This window comes from Pelodiscus sinensis, chromosome 17 (genome assembly GCF_052426305.1).
Source record: "Pelodiscus sinensis isolate ZL-2025 chromosome 17, ASM5242630v1, whole genome shotgun sequence".
Lineage (NCBI taxonomy): Eukaryota > Metazoa > Chordata > Testudines > Trionychidae > Pelodiscus > Pelodiscus sinensis.
Window position 1 is genome coordinate 26,767,446 of NC_143068.1, and position 26,082 is coordinate 26,793,527.

At 44.5% G+C, this 26,082-nt stretch overlaps 1 protein-coding gene across 2 annotated transcripts in view; it reads right to left on the reverse strand.

The window, feature by feature from the left end:
* Positions 1 to 24,210, reverse strand: part of RPN2 (ribophorin II) — a 40,792-nt gene extending 16,582 nt beyond the window's left edge. For both annotated transcript variants that reach the window (XM_075901311.2, XM_075901310.2), the window contains exons 1-10: positions 24,055 to 24,210; positions 21,931 to 22,124; positions 18,649 to 18,744; positions 15,064 to 15,239; positions 13,099 to 13,174; positions 9,299 to 9,433; positions 6,751 to 6,927; positions 5,148 to 5,266; positions 3,751 to 3,856; positions 1,327 to 1,418 (exon numbers count right to left, since the gene is read on the reverse strand). In XM_075901311.2, coding sequence (XP_075757426.2) covers positions 1,327 to 1,418; positions 3,751 to 3,856; positions 5,148 to 5,266; positions 6,751 to 6,927; positions 9,299 to 9,433; positions 13,099 to 13,174; positions 15,064 to 15,239; positions 18,649 to 18,744; positions 21,931 to 22,124; positions 24,055 to 24,067 — 1,184 coding nt within the window. In that variant the 5' untranslated portion in view covers positions 24,068 to 24,210. The remainder of the gene's footprint in view (positions 1 to 1,326; positions 1,419 to 3,750; positions 3,857 to 5,147; positions 5,267 to 6,750; positions 6,928 to 9,298; positions 9,434 to 13,098; positions 13,175 to 15,063; positions 15,240 to 18,648; positions 18,745 to 21,930; positions 22,125 to 24,054) is intronic.
* Positions 24,211 to 26,082: the final 1,872 nt, after the last annotated feature.

The window sequence follows — 26,082 nt, forward strand, 5'->3', positions numbered from 1 at the left end:
CGCAGCCAGAGCAGCTTCCCGGACTGAGCGCCACCCTCTGTGGCTGGGACTATCTGGGCACTGGGAGTCATGTGTGAGCGCGAATCCCTGCATGCTGCCCATCTGCACCCCGTCCCTGGGCTGGCAGCCATAAAGACCAGATTAAATAACTTTTTCAAAATATTTAATGAGTTGGGTTATAGATGGCTCCTGGGCCAGGAGTTTAAGACCCTTGCTATAGAGAACTTGATGAAACAGATCAGTTCAGAACATTAAAATGACTCTGTTACATCACTGCCCGCCCACAAAACTGAGGGGGGAAAGTAAGTGGAATTCCTTAGCATGACTTATTTTTGCAAACTATTAGTATGCATATTTTAAGGGGAAAGTACTGAAGAAACTCCACAGAAACTGATTTATAGCTATAGCTGTGCAAATACATTTCTTGGTTTGCTAGCAGTTCAACACACCCTGCTCCCTTGAAAATGAAAGTTTCAGTAAAGTGAGAAGTTGAAAAAAATTTGATTTGGATTAAACAAAACCATTTGACTGGAAACAATGTTTCATTTGCATTTAAAAAAAAAGAAAACTGAAGAAAAATTCAAAATGAAAATTTACCTCCCCCAAAACAAACATTTCATTTGGAAGCTTCAGGGAGTAGCCGAATTAGTCTGTACAGGATAAACTTAAAAAACAATATGTAGTCCGATAAACTTAAAAAAATAACATATGTCTCATATGAAGAAGTGGGTTTTGCCCATGAACGCTACATGTTTTGTTAGTCTTTAAGGTGCTCCTAGACCATTTGTTGTTTTTTATTTCATTTTGAAAATGTCAAAAGCGAGGTTTTGATTTCAGAATTTTCTGTCTGAAACGATTTGACAAAATAGACAAATTCATGAAACATTTCAGTGTCACCCAATCTGTATTTTCCACTGAAAATAAAGTTTAAGCTGAGCAGTTTCACCCTGTTCTATGCAACAGCACAACGCAACACCACACATTCATCTTAGAGTTTCCTCTAGATGAAATCTGCCAACCCCATAAGCACAGAAGCAATTATTTTAACTACTTGTATCTGCTAACTTGAGCAATGCCAATATGCGGTAGCTGCACAAAAGTAACTGAGGGCAACAGGTATTGTCTAGCTTTGATCAGTACTTTCTTCAGTTAGAAAACAACAATTTTCCCTAATGAACTCTCAAGGAGAAAGCACAGATATACTTCAGATGAGATTTAGACACAAAGACTACTTGAACTTTCATAGCAGCAGATCAGGAGGTACTGAGCAGCTGTCTTGGCTCAGTATCGTCATTCACCAGTGCATTTCACACACTGTTGGCTTACCTTGTAGTTTTTGGTGCAATGCTTTGATCCTTATCCACAGTAGAAAGATCCACATTTGTAATGCCAACTTCTGTGGAGACCTTTACTTTCAACTGCAGCCAAGCATAAACAGGTAAATTAGCTGTTCATACACACAGTTCATGCCAACACCTTTCTTCAGAAGCCTAGAAATCCCTTTTACCCCCAGACACAAGATAACACAACAGATTGTCAGATTTTTTTTTTTGGGGGGGGGGGAATGGGGAAGAAACTCAATCAACCAAGACCATTCATTAAGAATGTACTCCCATACCAAACCAAGTTTTTAAAAGTAATGGACATTGTATGTTACTCTGTTTGCAGTTTTTAAACACTTTCCTCAGTTCCTATTAATATTTAGCTAACAAGTCTGACAGTAACCTGCTATACTTGTCTTGTCTTAAACATCAGATAGGTCATTCTGCACAGTCTCTTACTACCAGGCAAAACCAAAGGACTCACAGATGCAACTGGTCTCTACTTTAATTTAGCAAAATCTCCTTTATGATTTGGAGTCTATTTGCTATTTGTATGTCCCATGGAGTCCTAGCTACGTGCTATGCAAACAGCTCATATCCCGTCTTCCGATAACGGCCAATGCCAGGTGCTTCTATGGGCATGAATAGAACAAATTCATTGCAAGATTCATCCTGCTGCCCAGTCCCAGCTTCTAGCAGTCAGAGGTTAGGGACACAGAGGTTAGGGAGCACAGAGTTGCCTCCCTGACTATGTTGGCTAAAAGCTATTGATGGACCTATCCTCCAGGAACTTACATAATTGAACCCTGCTATAGTTTTGACCTTTACATCATCTTATAAAAAGATTCCTTGGAGAGTTAAAATCAGTGAATTGCCAAGATGTCTGTCCATCCTGAAGTACAGTTTGTTACTGTAGGGTTTCTCGGGTGCTACTCAACTGAGGGCACCTTAGTGTTAGTCCATGAAGCTCCTTTCACTGACTATTACACATAAGCCATCTCACAAATATTTTAATGCCAGGAAATGCAGTCTTTCCTCATGAAGTAATAACCCTACAGTTTAGCTCATTACAGTAAAAAACTACTGTGCATCAGAGACAATTAATGGTAATAGCCTCCAAACACACAGCTCCCAGGCAGTCCTCCCCACTAACAATGAGTCTTATTATGACGATCACACAAAGCCAGGGGCATTAATACATTCCCCCCGGCACTGCATGCCTCTAGAGAGCTTAAGCAAAACCATCAATCCCTGCCTGACACTCTAAGTGAGATTATTACTACAATTACAATGCCAATTTGGTATGCGTGGCAGAGGCCAGCACTTGTAAATAAGTGACTACCTCACTCTCAGTGCAGACTAAGCTGTAAGATTTTAAATGCTAATTTTTAAATTAGAAGCCACTGAGGGCAAAAAGTTAACTACTCCAGAGTACACATCACTTTAAGAGAGTAACAATTGCTCCCAACTGTCACCACTGCAGTGACTCTGTGAATGGAACACTCTCTGGGCAAATCCAGGGGAAAGTAGAATCATCCCAGACATTTATTCAAAAATACATTTCCTTGACTAACAGACAGTGGGTAACTGTTTCTATTAGCATATGTGTGTTTGAACAAACACTTCCTAATCTGCACCCACAACTTGACTCGCTCAGTCTTGCTCTGACACAAACCAAACATCAGTGTCTACCTATTTCTGAGATAGAAGGAACGCAAGTTTGACTGTAGAGGGTGAGTACAAAGGAAAAAAAATGAACTGCCTAATTTTCATATTATATAAAGAACTGCAGTTTCTGGTTTCAAACTCTGAATAGAGTGGAGAACCAACATTCCTAATGAGTTCTTCCATCACTTCATCCTAATAGACGTTATGCAAACACTTGTTTACATCACGAGTGTTACTAATCTTGGTTCTGTATCTGATGTACGTATATTACTTACGAAGGCTATGTCTAGACTACATCCCTCTTTCGAAAGAGGGATGTAAATTAGGCAGATTGAAATTGCAAATGAAACCGGGATTTGAATTTCCCACTTAATTTGCATAATGGAAGCCATGCGTTCTTTCGAAAACGGGTATTTCGGAAGTGAAACCACTGTCTAGATGCGGTTCCTGCCATGGGTAGGGTGGCCAAAGCCAAAGCCCAAGAGCTTCAGCCCCAGGCAGGTGGCCTGTAACCTCTACCCCGCACCTCAGTAAATCTAACCAAGCCTTGGCAAACCCATTAAAAAGGGGTGGGACTCATGACCCACTTGAGGTCCCGACCCACAGTCTGAGAACTCCTATTCTAGGTTAAATCCAAATCTGCTGCTTTGCAGAAGATAGTGATGGCACCTACAGTACAGTAAGCTAGATCTTCCTATGGCATAAAGTAGTTCCACAGAACAAACACTTCACAATTAGACTGCAATCAAAACACACCCACCTCGACATTGTTTGCAATTAATCGACGGTCGCCATCAACCCTGATTGAGAAATCATAATATCCACTGGCAGGTTTGACATTCATGAAGTTCAGCTCAAAGATGTCTCTGTGACAACACAAACAGTTAGAAAGAACAGAAAACACCTGCTCCACAATACCCACAAAGAAAAGTGACAAATAGGGAACTTGTGGTGCAACTACATAGACGAAAAAGATTCCAAAAACCCAGGTATGCAAGGTTTTTCTCTGCTACAGCTTACATGTATCTAAGAGAAGCAGCATATAAAAGATGGGAAACTATGATTTTTAATTTAGCATTACTGGGTGAAATGACACTTTTACTCTTCAAAAAATAAAAATAACTTCTAATCGTATGTCTGATATTTTCTAGGGATGGAATCAGGTAGCTTCATCACAGCATTTTTTCTTGTAGTCAGAAACTTAGGAGATGCACTATCTACAGTAACTGCAATGGTTAATTGTCATGAACAGAGGAACAGTGGGCTTGTAACAGTGGATTTACACTGAAAAATGGAGGGCAGTAATAATCACCTCTTTCGAAGTTGGAGCAACTTCATCTCACCCTAACTCCTCTTGTTGGGTCAGTCTGAACTGATTAGACTGGGGTGGGGAACCTCAGGCCAGGGGGCTGGATCCTGGGCTCCCCCCAGCAAAGGGGAACCTGCACTGGCACTCCAGCTGCCCTGCCACTCTACTGCAGGGCTGGAGCGTGCAAAATCTACTAGCTTGGGCCCCACTACACTCTGGTATGTGAAGGGAATGTGGGGAGTACATTTCTCCTTTTCAGTCAGTGAAGGATTTTTGTTTGTTTGTTTGTTTTTCTTCTCATTTGGGTGTGGCCCCCCGACTGATTTTTCTGTGGGTCAGTGGTCCCCCAACCCAAAAAAGGTTCCTCATCCCTAAATTAGACAGTAAACCCAAACATGTGGCTGTTTAGGGCACCACACGTGGTTCTTAAAAAGTCCACATCTGAGGTGCAAATCTGATGTCAAAGCAAACAGTTATAATAACCATATGCCACAATGTCCAAAATAAGTAAGGCAGCCCGAAGCGTACAGAAAAGCACTGTCAAAATCATTCATCTCTCCAAAGAGTTAGCGAAAGGGGAGAAAACACACGTTCCCACTCAGCAGTCAGAAATATTGTTGGAAGGGGAGATTTACATCAGTGGAGAAACAACATGTGGTAACGATTTCGTATCATTACTAAAGAGCACTCAAAAAGTCACTGTCCTCGTCAATAAAGTGCTATGATGCCTTGAGTATTCCATCATTCAATTAGCAATTCAAAGGCAGAGAAGAGTGGGAAACATCCAATATCACTACAACAGAAGTTGCTCCTTTATGTCAGAGAGTAGAAACAGGTTTCTTCCTTACCCTGAAAGGGCAAATGGTATCTGCTGAAGGACGGTGGCTTTAGTAGAAGCAGACTTGGCGTGGTCTAGCTTCACAGTAGCTTGAGTCAGTGGCTGTGACATGACATTGGTCACTTGCAGCTACAAAGAGAAAAAGTGATGTGGCAAACAGCCGCTGTTACTGTGGTGGATCTCACACTTCTTGGTACAGTGGATCAGGGAGCCACTCCTGTCCCTATTCTTGGGTACTGTGGGTTCTGCCCATGCTCCAGGGGGAGAGGGAGCAGGGAAGGAAATCCTATTCTGGGTACCAGTTTCTTCAATTCTGTGGGTTGCTTACCCTCTTTCCCTTTGGGTAGTGACTCCCTTGGTCTTCCATGCTGGGGAGTCCCTCTGCTCTGCCTGGGCAGGGTTTCCTTTCCACTAACACTACTCTAGCCAGCTCCCCTTTCCTCCCCTCTGTCTGACTGAGGCCTTGTCTACACTGGCACGTTTTGTTGCCTAAACCTGCCTTTTGGTGACAAAACAGTGAGAGCTTTTTACACTGCAATGCAACTTTTGTCGGGAAAAACACCCAGATTGGCAACAAAAAACTTCCACCCCTGCGAGAGACTTTTGTTTTTTCCCCTTCTTTTATTGACACAGCCAGTGTGGACTCAGCTGCAGACATGCTCCCCTCCCCTTTCAAAGCTCTGGGAAGTATCTGACAGCAGAGTGAGCTGCTCACTTTGGGGAACAAAGCACAATCATTGGAATGCTTCTGTTCTGCGGCTGCCAGGGGGGCTGGAGACATTCCTCAGCAGGGAGAGCTCTGCTAGGAGAGAATCTCAAGAAGCACAGGGATCAGTTCTGCCTTCCCAAACACTGTGCTGTGGGATGCTTAGCCACAGTGCTTTGTTCTGTCTGTAGACAGGGAGGTAGCAATGTGGCCATGAAATGTCGACAACGGGAGGCAGAAAAACTGGCTCAACTGTTTTTCGTTTTTGGTGACTTTTGCATGTTGGCAGCACATTTGTCACCAAACTTTCCCACTGGAGACATAACCTGAAATAGGGGCATGGAGTTAATTAGGTTTGGGCAGGGTCCTAACTGGCTCCAGGTGCTCCAATTACCCTGTTGTAACCCTTTCCTAGTCCCCAGGATATAAGATCTTAATCATCCTAGGGCTTATATGTCTCCCCTAGACCTCTCTCCTGCTGCATCACAGAGATTAGTAAGAGTATGAGCCACACTACCGGGAAGCTAATTCTTGGAAGACAGAGCAGCATACAAAGTTGACTCACTCATAAGACTCGCTTCTCCTCTACTACTATTCCCATGATTTGACTGCCAAACATATCAAGTTTGAAACACAGCATCCAGTCAACCCAGTTCATTAAAATGCCTTCATATCACAATCAGAAACATTATTCTCCTCCTAAAAGCAATTATGCTAAACTCTTAATTGTCTCTGTGCCAGTACTTAAGGTTCCATAAGATTCATTTCACACAGACAATGAATATGGATTTAGGAATTAATAGGCATTTGAGCTCTGGTGCCAGAAGTGAAAGGTGTTATCCTGCACTAAGCCATCCCATCCCTGTAACACTGCAGACTAAGCCAAGATTCAGGTCTAGGAGCTCACCCTGAGCATGGGTTGATGATGAGACACAGCTGCAGGCCCATCAGGGACAATGACAATGGGTACGTGGTAGCGGTTCTGGGATAAAGAACCTGCAGCACAAGCCACACTGAAGGCTTCAGAGAGTGTATCAAAGTTCTTCTTGCTAAAAATAGCATTCATCAACTGGATTATCTGATCCTGAAACAAAGTGGAACCAATCATGTTAGCCAAACATGGGACTGGGGAGGTGGAGAGAGGGCAGCTTTCCGCAACAGTAGAGAAAGGCCTTGCCTAATAAAGTGCTAAAAACGGTCTTGAGCACGAACAGAAGCTAGGACTCACGTTCCTAGGATTTTACCTTAGCTCTCTCTGCAGACATGACTGGAAAAGAGTCTCATTCAAATACAAATACCCTCGAGCCACAAGTGTTATATTTCCTGTATTTCAAATTCGTTTTTTCTAAACTATTATTAAGTCAGTTTTGTAACAACAGAAGGAAAGTTACCCATATACCAGACTACGCTGAACCTTAGGATTCTTGTTCTTGAGTCTCTAGAGTTTCCAGCACAAGGCAAGAGGATGAAGCCAGAAGCTTGAGACTCAAAAGTGGCAATCCAATTAATCCAAAATTTACCTACTTGTCTCAAAATATAAAACTATCCCTTGATATAAGCACAGGGATCAGGACCAAACTCTGGTATGAAAATGGCATGGTACTCAAAGCCAGTCAAAGACCTGCTTATACACCTCATGTCCCAGAGAGTGCATCCAATATATGAGGAATGTATACATTTAATGTATTGTTACAAAACTAGACCAAACACACCCACCACATTCACCTGTTGGACAGACTCCTTTTATTTTTCTCAAACATTTAAAGTTGCCTCTAGCTGCTCAGTTTACACCATGTTGTATCTATTAATGTATCATTTTCCTGTGTTTGCATCTACTGATGGTCAATGGACATCTGACTACAACTGAAGGCACCCAGATGGAAGCACTAGATTCTATATTACATACCAATCACACAAACTGCTTGTCACCAGAACAGATTATCTTGTGGGATCGGGTCCTTAATTTCCAATAGATACCCTGGTTCACGAAAACTCTAACATGAGTTGTTTAAATATTATAAACCTGATGAACTTTAAAATAACTCCAGTGGCTTTCTGAAAAGGAGGCATTTTCCCATTCAGCTAAAAGTCATCCAACAAAAGAGCTCCTGACAGACTGATTTAGAATCTACGCTAAACAATTTTCTCTAATTGGCTCAATTTATTTTTTTCCGTCACTAGGACTCTGACAGTCTGAAATGTGCAACTGTGTTCTCAAGAACCTCTGTGTCAAAAGCGACACCCAAATTACTCCAGCATCAAGTGTTCTTGGCAGCAGCAAGGAAAAAGGCCAAGAATGAACTCAGATTCTGTACATGGGCTTTATTTTCAACCTCCTTCATTGCTGCTATTATCTGAATGATGCATTAAATGGCTCAGCATAGCGTTTTTTGTTTTTGTCAAGTCCTTACATAAAACAGGTTATAATGGTACAAAGAGGTTCAGTGAACTTTACAAGATACTAAGTAAATGATCCTGTAAAGGGCTTGTGATAAGGATTTCTAGCTAATCTAGCTCTTTACACAGGTTGTGGGCATCTGGGTTTTGTGTGTGGCCCACAATACATTTTGTTTACTGTTGCCTACACACAGGGTTGCTACATTTCGCTGGTTTCAATCTGCGTAGTTTTCCCCCCTACCAGTATTAATAAAGTGACACTCATATAACGCATGGGCACATGAAGTGAGGTGTGTGCTGTACATATCATTGGCTGTGAGAGCCACATGCTCTCTCTTCATCCAATCAAAGTGCTGCTATCAATCAGCATACCCCACAAATTCTAGGTATGCAAGGAGAGTTAGCAAAACTACCCTATACTGGGAGACTCTCTTGGTTACGACAATTTTGCAGCCCACTGAAATGAAGACCATTCACTAGTCTAGGTTGTCGATCACAGGGCTACACATTTCTGTTTTGCCTACTGGTGCTCTAGTGTATGAAAAATTTATGTTTGAAATTCATGCTATAAAAGTACATTATTTGGAAGACTACTTTCTTCCAAGCTATATTTTTCTAGAGAAATCAGGTACACTTCTACATTAAGGAGTCACAAACTAAGGTGTTTGCATTTTATCCGGGTTAATGTTTGTACACCATTTCCATGCTATTAACTGAAATATCAGAACAGCAGGCAAAATACTGCATTCTTTTTTCAATCTATTTCAACAAATTCCCTTAATCATAGAAAATCTAGGACACAATTGCTGATGCACTGATAAATTTGAGAAAGATTCTTTACATTTACGGTACTGAAGTCCAACTTTCCTTTTGGCTGGTAGTTAAATAATGGGTCCGTGCATAATTCCATTTTATCAGCTTGCTATGGGTCAAATTCTGCTCAAGTCATACACGCTGCTTACACCTTCTAATGATCTCCGGATACAATAATTAATGTTCTTTCACAAGTAATGTTTTATAGCTACTACATCCTCTAGACCAAAGGATCTGGTACATACCTCCTTCATCGCTGGCTCTGTACCCACATGGTCTGAGAGTGTGTAAGTAGCAGCAATAAATAATGCAGTAGTCTCAAGCCCTTCTTCAAACTGCAGATATACCCCACCTAGGTCATCCAAGCGGGCAACAAGGTCCTGGCAGCAACAATAGAGGAAAAAGTGCATGAAAGGTAAAGAGAAGTATCGCAGACAGCTACTACAGAGACTAGTTTCAGCTATTAGGCACACATTCAAAGAGTATTTGTATTGAGATCACTATGAAAATTTTCTCTATTGTAATCTGAACAACCTTTATTAGTATGAAAATATCCAAAACACGAGATCTGGCAGTAATAAGGGACTTTAACTACCCAGACATCTATTAGAAAACTAGTATGGCAAAATAAAAAGGGTCCAGTGAGTTATTGGAATGTACTGAGGACACCTTTCCATTTCTTAAGGTGGTGGAAGAAACCAGAGGGATAGCTGTTTTAGATGCGATTGTGACTAATAAGGAGGAACTGGTTACAAATCTGTACACTGACGGCATTTTGGGTGAAAGTGATCATGAAATGTGATTTCAGGTTTCTAAGGAAAGGAAGAAGTAAGAGCATTAGAATAAGGCCAATAGATTTATAAAAAGCAGACTTAAAAAAAACCATTCTGAATCGGTATACCCCTGGAAAGAAATCTAAGGGAAAGCATAGCTGACAGTTTCTCAAAGAGACACTATTCAAAGGTACAACAGCAAACTCTCTCAATGAGAAGGACAAACAGGAATGGTAAGAGGTTAATATGGCTCCATTAGAAACTCTAATAAAGTGAATATTAAAAGGAATCCTACAAAAAGTGGAAACGTGGACAAATTTCTAATGGTGAATACAAGAATAGCACAAGTATGCAGGGACTAGTATAAGAATATATACAAAAACTGTACAAGTATATAGGGACAAATTAGAAAGGCTAAAATAAAATCTAGCAAGGGACTTAGCAGTAAGAAGAGGTTCTGTAAATACATTAGGAATAAAAGACAGAAAAAGGGAAGTACAGATCCTCTACTTAACAAGGAAGGACATCAATGCCTATTTTGTATCACTTCACCCAACATAATTACTATTAATAAGGGCAAAGGAAGCAAAATAAGAAATACAGGTTAAAGAATATTTAGATAAATTAGATTATTTAATTTGGCAGGGCCTGATTAAATTAATCCCAGAGTACTTAAGGAAGTAGCTGAAAATCTCAGAACCACTGCAACTATCTTTGAGAACTCATGGTGGGCAGGTGAAGTCCCAAGGGACTGGAGAAAGAGAAATATCTTTAAAAAGGGAACAAAAAGGACCCCAAAATGACTGACTAGTCAGCCTAACACTGATACCTGAAAAGATACTGGAATAAATTATTAACTAATCAATTTGTAAGCACCTAGAGGATAAGAAGATTATAAGTAACAGCCAACATGGAATTGTCAAGAACAAAGCATGCCAAAACAACCTAATTTCCTTTTTTGACAGTGTTACTGGCCTGGTGGATGTGGGAGAGAGGGAAGCCACAGACAAGACACATATTGATTTTAGTAGGGCTTTTGACACAATCCCACATGACATTCTCATAAGCAAACAAAGTCTAGATTAAACTGCTCTAAGGTAAGTCACAACTTCTTGAAAGACCATACTCAAAGAATAGTTATTCATGATTTGCTGTCAAACCCCGTGGGGATGTATCTAGCGGTGTTTGGCCAGGGTCAATCGTGGGTCCCGTATCTTTCAACATTTTCTTTACTGACTTGGATGGTGGTGTGGAGAGCACACTTACAAAATCTGAAGATAACACAAAGTTGGGAGAAATTGCAAATACTCTGAAGGACAGGACTAGAATTCAAAACAAACTCTGACAAACTGGAGAACTTGTCTGAAATCCACAAGATGAAACTGAAGCAAGACAAGTGCAAAGTTTTACATTTAGGAAAGAAAAATCAAATGCACAGCTACAAAATGGAGAATAACTGGCTAGGCAATAGTACTGCTGGAAAAGATCTGAGGGTTATAATGGATTACAAATTTATTGAGAGCCAACGGTGACATGCAGTTGCAAAAAAAGCTAATATATCTCAAACTAAGATATATGTATAGGTGTGTTGTATGTAAGGCACAGGAGCAACTGTCCCACTTAACTTGGTGTTAGTACAGCCCTGCAAATCTGCGATTATCCGCAGCTTATTTTCACGGATGCAGATACAAAATTTGTATCTAGAACGCTGCAAATCTGCGGAAATCTGCGTTATATGTGCAGGTATCCGTATCCGCAGATGTCGGTGCAGATATCCGTGGCTAATTTTTGTGGATACAGATGCGGATACAAATTTTGTATCTGTTCAGGGCTCTATTACTGAAGCCTCAGTTAAATCCTTGTTGTCTAATTCTGGGCACCACAATCAAAGAAAGAGATGGACAAACTGGAGTCAGTGCTGAGGAGAGCAACAAAGCTGACCAATGAGGGAAGATTAAACACCTGGACATGTTTAGTCTTGAGGAAAGAAGACCGAGCAGGGACTTTAACAGGTTTCAGATATGTTAAGGGCTGCTAAAAACAGCACAGCGATCAATTATTCTTCATGTTCAATGAAAGTAGGAACAGTAGTAATGGGCTTAATCTGCAGCAAAGGAGTTTTAGGTTAGATGCTAGGAAAAACTTACTTATTCCTGGGGGAATTCTGTGCCACTGCACAAACACATTATCAATGTGCCGCACATAATCCTCCCTCAGCAGAAAAGAATTTGTTTTAGCAAGTTGCTGCAGTTCTACCTTTGGCCCCTCAGGGGCCACTAGTGCTAGAGAGAGCAGCTATTCCCAGGTGGGTGCAGTCCCATTGACTGCTAGGGAAGAAGGACCCTGCCAGTGAGGCCACATCAGGAGACAGATGTTGGGGTGACAGACGGTCTGTGTGTGTCACAGACTGAGGTTCATAAGGGTGACTGGGGGAGGACAGACTAGGGCAGCAGCTGAACGGGAGTGGAGGCAAAGGGCCACATGAGGTTGAGGTAGGGTTGCCAGGAGTCTGGTTTTCGACTGGAACACAGTCAAAAAGGGACCCCGGTGGGCCCTTAAGTCAGATTGGTGGGGCTGGCAGGTTCCCTGAGTCTACATGGCTCCCTAGAAGCAGCAACATGTCCCTTGGCTGCTAGGCATAGATAGGGGCTCCATGTACTGCCCCCGCAGATCCCATTAGTCAGAAACTGCAGGAGATTGTGTCTGCAGGCTCTGCTCATGAGGCAGCACACAGAGCTGCCTGACTGTGTCTCTACCTAGGAGCTGAGGGACAGGCCAGCTGCTTCCAGGGATCTGCCCAAGTGTCTTCTGGAACCTACACACTGCTACTCTATCTGCACCCCAAATCCCTGTCCCCCCGCTCCTGCATGCAAACTGCCTCCTGAAGCTCACACTCCCTTCCATTCCTCAGAGAGAAGGACCAGGTGATGTCTTAAGATCCATTCTAGTTGCACATTATGATACTTCTGTGAAAATACTCTAGTATCACTGTTTTGGAAAAAAGCAAAGAAATAAAGGAATTAATTGACTTGAACCACCTTTAATAATTTTCTGGGTTTAACATGAACTTAAGATCACTTGTGTTAGATCTAGAGCCCATATACTTGTTCAACCTTATTCACAGGGAAGAATTCTGCTTTGAAAAGAAATTTCAAACAAACTCCACCACTGCAGGGGAGGGAGTTAGCCAATGTTTGCATTCTAAAGCATTTTGCAGAGCTGTGATTGTCTAGAGACTGCCTCAGCAATTTAAGAGTAAAGCAAGTTCCTACCTCTATCTCCTCCACAATGCCACTCAGGTCTGCCTGCTGGGATAAGTAGGATGCTGTCTGCAAAGCCTGAATGGTTCTGGAACAATGAAAATCAAAGCAGGAATGAGCAAGCACTGTGTGATTTTACCAGTTTAAAAGATGAACATTGTTAAAACCAAAGTAATTACAGAATAATTGAAATGGAAAACAGAGGCGGTTAGTACAATCTATTAGTCAATAGGGGGGAGGGGGAGAATGAGGAGGGTGGCCCTCAGGGGGCAACAGAAATCTGAACAGAAACATGGGAAAATTAAATAGTTAATTTTAGCTGTGTCAGTAAAGGGATACCATTGGGTTAAGGCAGGGAGGGGGAACATACAGCTCAGCTTGCTTGGATGCAGCTCCCAAGGCTCGGGGCTCCCTCACCCAGCATCAGGGGCTGGCTCCCAGCTACGAGAATCACTCTGAGCCTCATGGTCTGGAGTCAGGAAAACCAGGGCTGGATCCAACCTATGAGTTCTACCTGACCTGGGGGAGAAAGCGGCTCCATGCACTGCTGCTCCACCTCTCCCCACTTCTAGCTGGGGAAACTGCAGCACTGAAAATTGCTGCCTAGAGGCTTTTTCCCTGCAGTTCCGACTGGCCATAATTGTGGGCCAATAGGAGGTGCAGGGGGTGATGCCTGGGAGTCATGGGTCATTTACCTCCTCTGGGGAGTTGCACCAGGTAAGCACCCTCACCCTGCTCCCGCCTAGATCCTTCAGGGGCAGATGGTGCAGATTAAAAGGCTTGGCTTATGCTGTGCAATTCTCTGTGCAGTGCAAGACAGTACTTGGGGTTAGCCCTCTAGATGGAGTTTGCACTTAAGTGCTGGACAATTTCTTAGCTCAGCCTTCCAATGCAATACTGGTTACAGCAGTGTGTAAGTAATGCAGCTGTGTATGTCCCTACCTCTGTGCTTGTCATCGCATTACAGGATAAAAGGGAACCCAGGCTGGTGGGTCAGGCAGACTTAGTGGTAACTCAGTTCCAGGCAGCATCCCAAACGGGGAGGGGAAGCTGTCAGACTCCCAGTCAAATACACTATTCTGACAGCATGCTTAATATAATAAATGCCCATTATGGTCATGATTTGCAAGTCTATTCATTGGCAAAATAAGCACTTATTATGCATACCAGATCATACACTGGTTTTGTTGAAAACATCTCCTGCCTAATAAGCAAACTAAAACAGTCCTAGATATGACCAACAAATTGCACTGACATTATAATATTGGCAGGACTGAGCTTCTTATTTAGTGTGAGTTGGATGCTTAAAACAGAGAAATTGGTCTCATGGAGCACAACCTGTGAGATAATACTGTCAAATCACTGTCATGAGGGCAGAGAGCTGCAGAGGTCTAAGCCATCAGTGGCCCTAATACTGCAATTGGCTGATGTGCACAGCTCCCCATTGTTTTTCAGTGGGAGTTGAGGGTCTTAGCACCTTTCAAAGTTTTCCCTCTCTTCTTCCTCACCTTCTTAGCTCCATTCCTTTTCCAAGCTCATCAACTCAAATAAAGCTACTAGCAAATTCTTCTGTTACTAAATATCAAGAGGCTTGTGCCACATTTTCCCCTTGATTAGATCTCTCTTGATCTCTGGGCAATGGATTGAGGTAGAACACAAGCCAAATTCTACGGAGATCAAAACAAACATGAACATCTACTTTTTTAAAAAGCCAGTCAGTTTCTTCTGAAATCACAGTCCTCAAAACCTGAGAGTGAAATATTAACAGAAGAGAGCATATTTTCTTCTGCACAGTCAAAAGCATTTTATTCTCCTAGGCAGTGAACACTGGAGTGGATAGCAGTCACTGTTGGAAATGAAGAGTCTAATTCACTAAATTGGTATTATTAAAAAAAAACACAAATACAAGTGAACCTCACTTCTGACAAGAGATGACTTTTGCACTAAATAAAACAATTCAGTCAGCTGCATACTTACGCCAGGACATTCTCTTCCTTGCTAAGACGAGAAGTGAGGGCACTAAGTGCTTCCTGGGATGCTAAAGGAAACCCGAAGCCACTCAGGGCTCCGACAGCATGGAAGATCTGGTTGACTGAGGAATCCTCGCTGACAGCAGCAAGAAGTAGCTCTCCAGTCTCATTTGAAATGGCAACCTGACAGGACACACAGAAAACATAAGACCGTGCTTAAATGAATGTGTTCAAGAATGAAGGGGCACTTAATATTTAACCCCAGGACGGATAGAATCTGGTACGGGAAAAAGGTCTCCCCATCAAGTATCATCTTTCAGGTTAAATAATAAAAATCTTATTTGTATTGTAATGACACCCAGGAACCTAGTCACATATCAGGCTCCATCCACTGTGTGAGGTGCTGTACATACACAGAAAAAAAATACAGACCTTGTCCCTATGAGCTTATAAAGTATAATCTGACCAGTTTTGGTGGGTTTTACCCAAAAAGATGCATGACTTTTTTGTCCATACAATAATGTACTAAGAAGAGCCCAAACAACATGAAGCCCATTCTCTACTCCAAAAGAAGCTGACTGTCCAAAATACCATCCTAAATATCGGCTGATGCATGCAGTTTGCTTAATCAAGGCACTGGCGTGGAGGCTGAGGTGACATTGTTTACAGCCATGAGATCCTCTGACATAAGAAGTGATGTGGATGGGAATTTGTGTTGAGGAAGGGAATGACTTCTTCAGGGGCAGAAGGGATGTCTGTAGGATGACCTACCCTGTGTTGCCACATGGCATTAGAACAGAAAAAACTGGTGAAGGGAGGGCTTATAGCAATGAGAGTAGATATATACTGAGAAAGTTTGGGTTGTGCATGATTTTTAAATATACTGAGGAACATTTTATAAAGACATATTCATAACTGAGCAATCAAGTGGTCTTATGCAAGCATGTGTGCTGTAATACAAACTTTAATTACATGATCACATACTATTTTTCTGTAGGGTCCCTTGCTGTATTCAGTACACAGGATGAACACACAATGGTACAGAATGAAGGTGGCATAGGTCATTAAATTAGGGATGTTAGAAAGCAGTTATTTTAATAAATGTGTGACTGCTAAATTTTGTAGCGTTTCCACAGTTACTCGATACCCCCTTGGGGGTGGGTCCGGCAGCCAGTGTGCTCCTGGCTCCACTGTGCGCTGCTGCCTCTATGTCAGCTGCAGCAGCATGGGGTGGCAGGTGGAAGCTGGTCTGCAAAGGGAGCAGGTTTAAAAGCTGGCTCCCCACACAGACCAGCTCCCACCTGCTGCCTCAGATACAGAGGCAGCAGCACAGGGTGGAAGGCAGCTCCCCTGAGACTGAGCCACCCTGCCAGTACAGAGCACTCAGAACATGGGGGAGTGTGTAATGGTCCTGGTTAACCTGCAACGATAAAACAGTGAGCGGATAACATCCCTACTCTAAATCTATTATTTTCTAACTTTAGGTTGCAAATCAAGCACTCAAAGTTACATTAATGTAGTTTTTGCATGTACAACTTATAATACCTGCAGAGCTGCGCCTCTGCCTCAAAATGCTGATAGTGCTGAAATTAAAAAAAAAAAAAAAAAGCCATATTGTTCTCTGCCTTATTAAAATGTAAGGTTAGGTGAAGAAAGTACATTTTTGTCCAAATGTTCAGTCAGGTTCAAAATCATTTTTATGCGTCAGCTTCTACTTCCCCCTGCTGTTTGTCTGTTGCAAGGTGGCTTTTGTTGTGTTTCATACGTTTGCTTTATTAAATGCACTGGAATCCTCTAGGAAAAGGTGATTTTATATGGCCTTGTATCCTAGAAGTACAAAGTACTTTGTAAAACAAGATAAAATACAAGCACTCTAGAGCAGGGGTCAGCATCCTTCCTGAACTTGCATGCCAAGATTTAACCCTCCTGCCCTGGGCCGTGCCACTCTCCTGGGGTTGGGGAGGATAAAGAGGAGGAGGGGAGGGGCTCCTTCCACTGCATGCCTCGTGGACCACCTGGGTTGATGCAAATCTTTTGGTGGACTATCAATTACTAATGGAAACTCACTGTTAATTACATAATTATGCGTGAACCATTTTCCTAGTGCTGCAGCTGGAGAGAATGGTTAAATTTAATTTATTAAACAGATTAAGCATTTTAACTTTCTCATGTTAGTTTATCAAACTTAATTTTAAATAAAGTAAAATATTATGTCCCACACAAAAGGTTTCAAGGTTCTCTTTATTTTGGGAGGGGCGGGGAACCTTTTTTGGGTTGGGGGTCACAGACTCACAGAAAAATTAGTTGGGGGCCACACAAGTGAAAAGCAAAAAAACTCCTCCCAAAACCCCCAGCCCTCACTGATGTGGCCCCCAGCTGAGACACTTCATTCTTCTGGCTCTCCAGCCCCCATGGGTGTGGGGAAGAGACAGGGAGGACTGAGGTTCAAGGCTTCCCATAGGCCAGATTCAATTTTCTGGAGTTCGTAGATTTTGTGGACCCCCCTGGGGCTCTGGGGTGGAACAAAAATGAGGGGTTCAATGTGCAGGACAGGTCTGCTAGGGAGTCGGATAGGGATTCAGGATCTGGGTGGGAGGTGGAGTGCAGGACGGGATGAGGGGGTAGGGTCTGGAAGGGGGTTTGGTGGCAGGGGAGGGTGGGGTGGGGGTATGAGAGGGAGTTTGGAGGTGGAAGGGGGTTGGGAATAATGCAGAAAAGGTGAGAATGCAGCCAAACAGCTAGTTGGGGAGGGAGGCAAAGAAGTGAGGAGTAAAGGAAAGTGCAGCTTCTGTAAAGTAAAATTGTATTCCCCCCCTTTCACATCTTCCCTCTGTTCCAGCCTCGCTCCCCTCAGCCTGATCCCCTGCATCACCCACCCTCCTCCCATCCTATTCCCGCATCCTGATCTTCTGCATTGTCCCATGCCCCTCACTGCAACCCCCTCTAATTCTGTCTCCACAGCTCTGTGCCCTCAGTGCACTCATGGGCAGGGCAGCAGCACTGCGACTCTCAGCCTCCAGGGAGCAGTGCTAGGGTGAGGGTGTGTGTGTTGTGTCAGAGTCTCTTCCCTGGCCGGAACTTTGCTTGCAGGCTGCGGCAGGCAGAGCTAGGGACTGGCCAGGCCTGGCTCCAGCCTGGCCAGAAGCAGCAGGGCGCTGGGAAATGGGCTCCCTGCCCCCGCACGCAGCCCGTGCCTGGTGCACCATGTGTGCTGGCTGCCCAGCCCCAGATCTGCAGAGCAGGCTCAGCTCTGCCCCCTCCTGAACCAGAAGGCAGCCCCAGGGACACATGAGTGCCTCTCCTACCACCTCCCGCCTCCCAGCAGGAAGCCAGAGCTAGTGCTCCAGCCTGCAGCTGCACAGCTGAGGCTCGACCCGCAGCATGGGCTCCCCGCTGCGCATTGGGAAGGGCAGGACTGAGCTCAGCTCCTGCCCTGTGTGCCAGTAAAAATTGACTCACGTGCCGCTTGTGGCATGCGTGCCGGGGGTTGCTAACCCCCGCTCTAGAGCATGTTAACAGAGCGAAGGAGTAGTTTTGGCCGAAAACAAGAGTACATTGTTGACATGATTCTAACTTAGGGGCTTGAACTCACCTCACATCCAGACAGAGCCTGATTGGCTTGTGCAGCATAGAAAAGGGAATCAACACTATTGGGATCCATGTTAGCTTTGATGAAGTTACATGCGGCCTGTGCAGAAAGAGAAGTTACAGTAATTTGGTTTGAGTCATGCCTGTTGGTGCTAAGAAATGGAGTTCAGTGACACTAAGGGGACCTTAAATACTTTCTGCAAAGGAGATAGCTACAAGCAATTCACTTTATTCCTGTATTGACCAAACCCCCAAAGTAGGATAATCTAGAAAGCACAGTGATCACATACATTTCAAACTGACTGCAATGCAATTGAACGCTGAATTAAAATTGTGTTCAATTTTGCTAATCATGTTGGTCTTAAAATGTATTTAGCAGAGCCAACTCTTCAAGGACAGAGGAAATGCATATAAAATTACTATTAACAGATTGAAACATAGCTGAGCAGTAAATTTAACATGAAATTGTTAAGACGACAATCCAGCCTTCCAAAAACAAACAGGAAGAAAATCAACTCAACAAATATAAATGTGAGTTTTTTAAACAATATGAATTTTTCTCAGCAGCCTAGGACAAGTTTCTTACTGACAGATTAATGGATACGCAGAGATCAGATCATTAACGTAAGGCACATAAGTCGTAAAATAGGAAAGAGATGTCAACCATTTGTAGATATTATATGAACAGCTATTCCTTCGATGAGTGGAGAGCAGGTCTGTACCACAGGTTTTAGATACATTTATTCTACTGGATGAAGTTAAACACTCTATAGAGTATTATTGAGTATCAAAATATGACTATTTGGCTAGCATCTTGTTTCTACTGCTTGTATAAATGGGTTAAACAAAATTATGCAAGTTTATGGTTCATCAATGGCTATTGGTCAAGGTGGCCAGGGATGCAACACTATGCTCTGGAGGTCTCTAAATCTCTGCCATAAACTGGGACAGGACAATTTGGGTTGGCTCATTCGACAATTGCTCTGTTACCATTGCCTCTGAAGCATCTAGATGAACCATTGGTCTGACCTTGTATGGCAGTTCTTATTTTATTATTCTTAATCATTTAAAAAATATAAAATCTACAAAAAATTAGTAGAAAACCACCAGTACATGCAGGAAGCTGGCAGCAGCACGGGGCAGGAGCTGCCTGCCTCCCACATGTAACCACTGAACTTTTCAGCAGTTAAACAATTAGCTAACTAAATGCATTTTAACATCTGTAGACCAAACACATAAGTGTAGAAGCAAATGCTGTGCTACTGCTGACAAACCAAGAGTTCAGAGAACAGAAATGAGCTGAGAAACCAGTTATGAGGAAGGACTGAAACATCTAACTACGTATAGCTTTAACTAGCTGACAGTGAGTAGAGTGATACAGTTATACATTTAAAAGATGTTAACACTAAAAATGTCAAAATTACGTGTAGCAGCAAAGAGCACAGATGCTAGGAGCGGAGGATGCATTAGTGATGCATGCACTAGAAATATATAGATATTATAGAATAAGAGGAGAAAATTATAATAGCTAAAAGGAAGCCACTAGAAATGGGACAGAAGCATACTGCAAATTCCTACTTTACACAAAAGTAAAGTGGTCATTGATTTCAATGAAAGTGAAATGTTTTGAGGAAACCAGCATGACAAAATCCATTCCCCACAGTTATACTGAAAACGAGTTGAAAGGTAGGCTAATTCAAGTGCTGGTTCATATAATAAAATGAATGGTCTTGTCATTACTGATATTTTATGAGTAATAATTACAATAGATTCTGCCTATTAGCAACTCCTTGTTGTCAGCAAAAAATTGCTATTATCCAGAAGTTGCCAGTAAGCAGAATGCGGGTTTGCAAGTGGTGGGATGTACCTCACCTGGCTACAGTTCTGCAAACTTGCTTGTGGGCAGAGCAGCAGCAGGAGGTGGGCTGCAGCAGGGATGCTGGGACATTGTAAGAGGAGCAGGATTGCTGGGGCCCCCTCAAGGTGCACAGCACCTCTCCCTGTGCTCTTTAGGGTTGGGACTTAGCATGTCCCAGCATTGTCTTCCCTTGCTGCAGCTCCCTGTCAGGACACAGCGTGGAGAGCACAGCGAGAGGTACCACACAGCATCAGCAGCACTTCTCCGAGCTATTGCCCTGCCACAAGTCTTCTTGCAGCCTGTGGCCCTTTACTTCCCATGATAAGCTTGCTGGCAGACAAGGACGTTACCAATACCCAAACTCCATTAACAATAAAGTAAATGGCATGGGTCTAATTCCCAGCAAAGGGTGCTGTTAACAATGCAGATACAGTATTAACTGATTCTGGTTAAGCATGAGCTATTGTAGAGGAAAATGTAGTTGTGAGTTTTCCTGAATAAAATGCATAGTAGTAATACTAGAAGACTTACCTGGCATTGCCCAGGTCTGGGGCCAGCCTGGCCTACCTGCCAGCTTCACCCCAGGGTTGGAACGGGGGGGAGGTGAGGGGGAAAGGAGAGGAGGCAAGAAATAGTGAGCGGCTTGTCCGCCGGCTTCTTTCTGGAGGTGGCCTGGTCAGCAGTTGCCTCTTGGCTGCTCCCCTTGGCAGATTGGGATGGCAGGGGCTGTGCCACCAGCCATTGGCTGCTCCCTAGGGATGAGGTGCTTGCTGCCCCTCAGTGATTATTCGTGAGTATAACCGTGTTTCCTGTTTGCTGTCCCCCTGTGGTAATTTGTGACTATAACTGTCCCTGCTATCACATCCCTCCTCTTCCATTTGATGTGAAACAATCGCATTCCACACACATTCCATTGTCCTGGCACAACCAAACCCTAGCCTTGCTTTAAGTTATGATAAGAGGAAGCTGCAAACCAAGTTTAGTGGACCTGGCTCTTACTGTTTGGGAGGCGTTCCTGAACAAACGGATGAATGGACATAGAGGCAGACAGATGCACCAACTCCCTAAAATATTCAGTCGATAGCATGGTAGAGGTAACATTCACAGTAGTCAGTGTTACCGATCAGCAAAATACATTCCCTGTATTATATTTTTTCTACAGTACAATACGGTTGCTCAAGAAATGTCAGATCGTTAGTCTTGAAAGAAGACAGTTAATATTAGTAAGTTATTTCAGACTCAGTTCTAATGTTGCTGCTTTTACAAATACTTAATGCAGCAAGAAGTTCCCAACCAAGTCATTGATATGCAGAAATATGTCTAACCAGTCTCAAAACCTAGGATTTACGAACATATGAAAAAGATCAAGATAAAAAAGGGTGAGAGGTATTTTGTATCATTATATATCATCTTATAGCATTTCCTCACCTGTTCATCAGACACTTGCATTCCCAGCTTGCTAAGCCCTACAATGGAGTAAAAAGCAGCTTCTAAATTACTGAATGGGCGCTCCAAGGAAGCTTTCAATCTTTCCACATCACGCCTTGTGAGATAATGGGTAGGTGTCAGGGCCTGAATGCTGGCTGCAAACGTTAAAGCCAAGAGGAAGAGGGTATGTGTACCTGAAAAAAGAAAGATGCTATTTAACAGAGTGCATTTTGTTTCATTAATAAAGGGCTAGTATGTGAACAATTGGCCCCGCTCACTAGTTCACCAAACTTGGAAACATTTCAAAATGGAATACCTATTCTGGGCCCATCAATGCCACAGAAGCAAGCAGGAGACCTAGTCTGAGGAGCAGTTTGGGTCTCCCACTCTTCTAGATAGTACAAGCTAAGAGCACTGCAGAAGCAATGCTCTCGGATCCCAAGAAGTAATGCATAGCAGGTTTTGAATAGTTCTGACATGGTCTGAACAATGACCAGTAAAACTGTTTGTCAGAAGTGGTGACATAAAGCTTTGTGAGATTATTATAGACAAGTGAAAGATAACATTTAACAGAAACGCCCAGGAGTCCTTTGTGAGCAGTTTACAGAGCTCAGGACTTGACTTGATTCCTACATAACTGAAAAGGCTCTAATGTGGGGGAGCTGGTGTTAGGGGGCAATTGGGGAAACTAAATGCAGGAAAGATTTCAGTGTAGAATGGCACAATTCTGCTCTGCTAACCTGCATTTTCCACTACCAAATGGGGAAATCACCAGCAGCTCTACCAGAAATAGAAAGTGCTAATGTAATTGTCCAATTCTGGCAGCAGTAGGGCAAATGACAAGGGAAAAAGAACAATAAGGTGGGAAGAATGCATAAAAACAGAATACACAAGAATGAGAGAAAGGGCGCAAGGTCAGGCTAAATGGGTTGCACCCAATTTTTAAATCAATCAATCGATCGATCGGGCCCCAAATACAATAAAGACTGAATTTCAAACTATGAACTGTGATTGCTTATCTGCAAAGCCCAGATAAGCATGGGAATTAAAGCATCCTGAGCTGAAGGGATCCAGCAATGCAACTGGACTTTCAGAGAAGAACTGGCAAGCCCCAAGCCCGACCACTTGTAGGGAAGGCTGCAAAACCTTCTTCTGCCAGCACAAGAACGACCCCACCGATACCCCGAGGCGGAGTCGAGGTCAGCCACATGAAAGACGATCGTAACTCCCTGGGCTGGGACAGAGCAGGGCCCTGCCAAATTCGCAGGCCGCTTTGGTCACTTTCAGTTAAAGGGCCTGTGACGGCGGGTTGGGGGTCCCCCGTCTCCTGCACCCCGAAATGGCATTAATAGACTGCACCAGCCGGTGGAATAGAGGAAGTTTATTGCCTCTCCAGGATACAGCACAGATGGAATCTGGTCACAGAGCTGGGCTAGGATACCTCAGCCCCCCTTGAGATGGGGGAGACTGGGCCCCTAAACTCCAGCCCCTTCCCCTAGGCTGTCTCCTCCATGCTCCCAGACAGTAACTAACTAAATTCCCTTCCAGCCCTGCCCCCCAGCCAGGGCAGCATTCCACCTTCCTTTGTTCCTCTCCATGGGGGGTCTCTGGCCATACTGGTTTGCATAGTGACTCATCCTGTTTTGCTGGGTCGTGGTACCCACGGCAGCCAGTGGGGGTTACCCCAGAGCCAGCAGCATAGAAACCAGCCAGGTACCCCCACTACGTCACAGGGCCCCATAACCCTGCGCCCCCCTTGGGCCAGGCCCGCCCCCCACTCCGTGCAGAGCAGCCCAAGGGCGCTCGCGCTCTGTGCTGGGTTTCCATGGCCACAGAGCCCTGGAGATAGCGCCCCCCCCCCATCGCGGCAGGCCGGGACCCCTCCCCCAAGGCCGGGACCCCGGGGATCCCCCCCGGCAGGGGCGGAGCGGGAGCCCTGGGCAGAGCTCTTGGCTCCCCGCCGGGCGGGGCCGAGGGCACAGCCCGGGATCGCTGCTCCCCGCACCGCACGGCGCTCGGCCCGCCCTGAGGGGAAGACCCCCCCTGGGGAGGAACCATCTCGCTCTACAGGGGGAGGGCAGGGCAGCGCACCCCGCCGCCTGGGGGGAGGGGACTGCTCCTTACCCGGGGCCGCCATTCTGCCCCCGGCCGCCTCACCAAGGGAAGCAGAAACGTGTCCGCTTCCGCCCAGGGCGCCGGCCCGTACCACCCGGCTCCGCAGAGAGGGGGGCGTGGAAGGGACGCAGGGCGCAGCCCAACGGCAGTGGGCGCTGCTGGTGAATTAACGCGCCTCGTCCCTCCTGAACTGGGAACAAGCGCAACGCAGTGGGCGGGTGGGCGGGAGCAGCGCGGAAACGATCCAAACGGGCACCCCCCCCCCCCCCTAAGTGAGGCCGCGTGGTTCACTCCTCCCGGTCACTTGGGTCTCTCCGAGAAGGGCGGGGCCCTGTCTGGGATGTGTATTTCGCTGATTGGTTCTATTCCCAGCCAATCACAGGCAGAGCGGCAGATTTAAAGAGGCAGTGGGCGCTCCCTCATAGGAATGGGGGAGCAATGGTCAAAGTTTTCTTTACTGTACCTCCCCGCTCGGTTCCTGCTCGTGGCTGGGGCGGGTCTTTGCCCCTGGCAGGGATGCCAGGCTGAGCGAGGCAGAGGTGGCTGCTAAGGCCTGGCTGAAGCTGAGCTTGCAAGGGCTGCCCTCCAAGGTGACTCAAGTCAAACCAGCCTGTGTTAACAGATGCAGTGAAGCAAAGCCCCTCCATGCACAGGCTGCTGGCTCTCACTGGTCCAGCGCGCCCCTTCTCCCCAGCACAACCCGGTTGATTTCAAAAGGTTAGGGATCGCCAGCCTTAAATGATCAAAAATCATGAGCCAGACTGCCCCCCTCAAGTTATGAATTTGCTGAGAAATCATGAGCTTTTACAAAGTAATAAATAATGAGTTCTTTATTGGCCTTTTGGTTACTGCACACTTGAGGGAGGGACACATGTTTCACATCTTCTGGCCTTTTGCTGAAGCACCCAGGCTACGCATCTTATTTCGATTGTATTTCAAAATAGCTTATTTCAAAATCTGGCACATCTACACAGTGCCAAATTTCAAAATGATGTGCTATTTCCACACATCCCTTAACCCTTGTGGAATGAGGGTTACAAGGATGCCAAAATATGCTCCCATTGTTTTGAAAGATATTTTGAAATAATGGGTGCATTTAAAAAGACGCGGAGTAGCTATTTCGGGATACCTCTTGTATCCCAAAATAGCCCCACTGTCTAGACACACCCTTAGGCTGTGTCTACACTGGCGTGATCTTGAGCAAAAGCAGCCGCTTTTGCACGAAAACTTGCTGCCTGTCTACACTGGCCACATGTTTTTGCGCAAGTAAACTGACATTCTAATGTATGAAATCAGGGCTTCTTGTGCCAGAACTCTGACGCTCCCACTCAGGAATAAGCCCTTTTGCGCTACTGTACTTGCGCAAGAGGCCAGTGTAGACAAACAACATTAATTTCTTGCGCAAGAAAGCCCTATGGTTAAAATGGCCATCAGAGCTTTCTTGCGCAAGAAAGCATCTACACTGGCATGGATGCTCTTACGCAAAAGCACATCTCTTGTACAAAAGCACATGCCAGTGTAGACGTTCTCTTCTGGAAGAGTTTTTGCAGAACTCTTCCGCAAAAGAGTTCTTGCGCAAGATCACGCCAGTGTAGATGTAGCCTGAGGGTGTGTCTACACAGCACGGCATAACTCGAAATGAGCTATGCAAATTGAGCTATGTCAATTGCATAGCTTATTTCGTAATAGCTTATTTCAAAATTTGGAGCTTCTACACAGCACTTATTTCGAAATAGAGCACTCTTCCTCCAACTTCCCATACTCCTCGTACAATGAGGGTTACAGGAGTTGGAGTAAGAAGTCCTCCAGCTTGACAGTATTTCAACATTATTTTAAAATACAGTGGAGTCCGGATTATCCGTCCTTCAGTAATCCGACACTCCGCTTTATCCAACCCTGCAGCTCCCGGGGACAAAGCGGCGCTGGCAGGAGTGGCATCCGCAGCTCCAGGGTGCAGGGCAGGAGAATGGCCCTGCTCGCTGCCCCATCGCTCCCCTGGAGCCGCTGATGCCTGCAGCTCCCAGGGACACAGCGGCG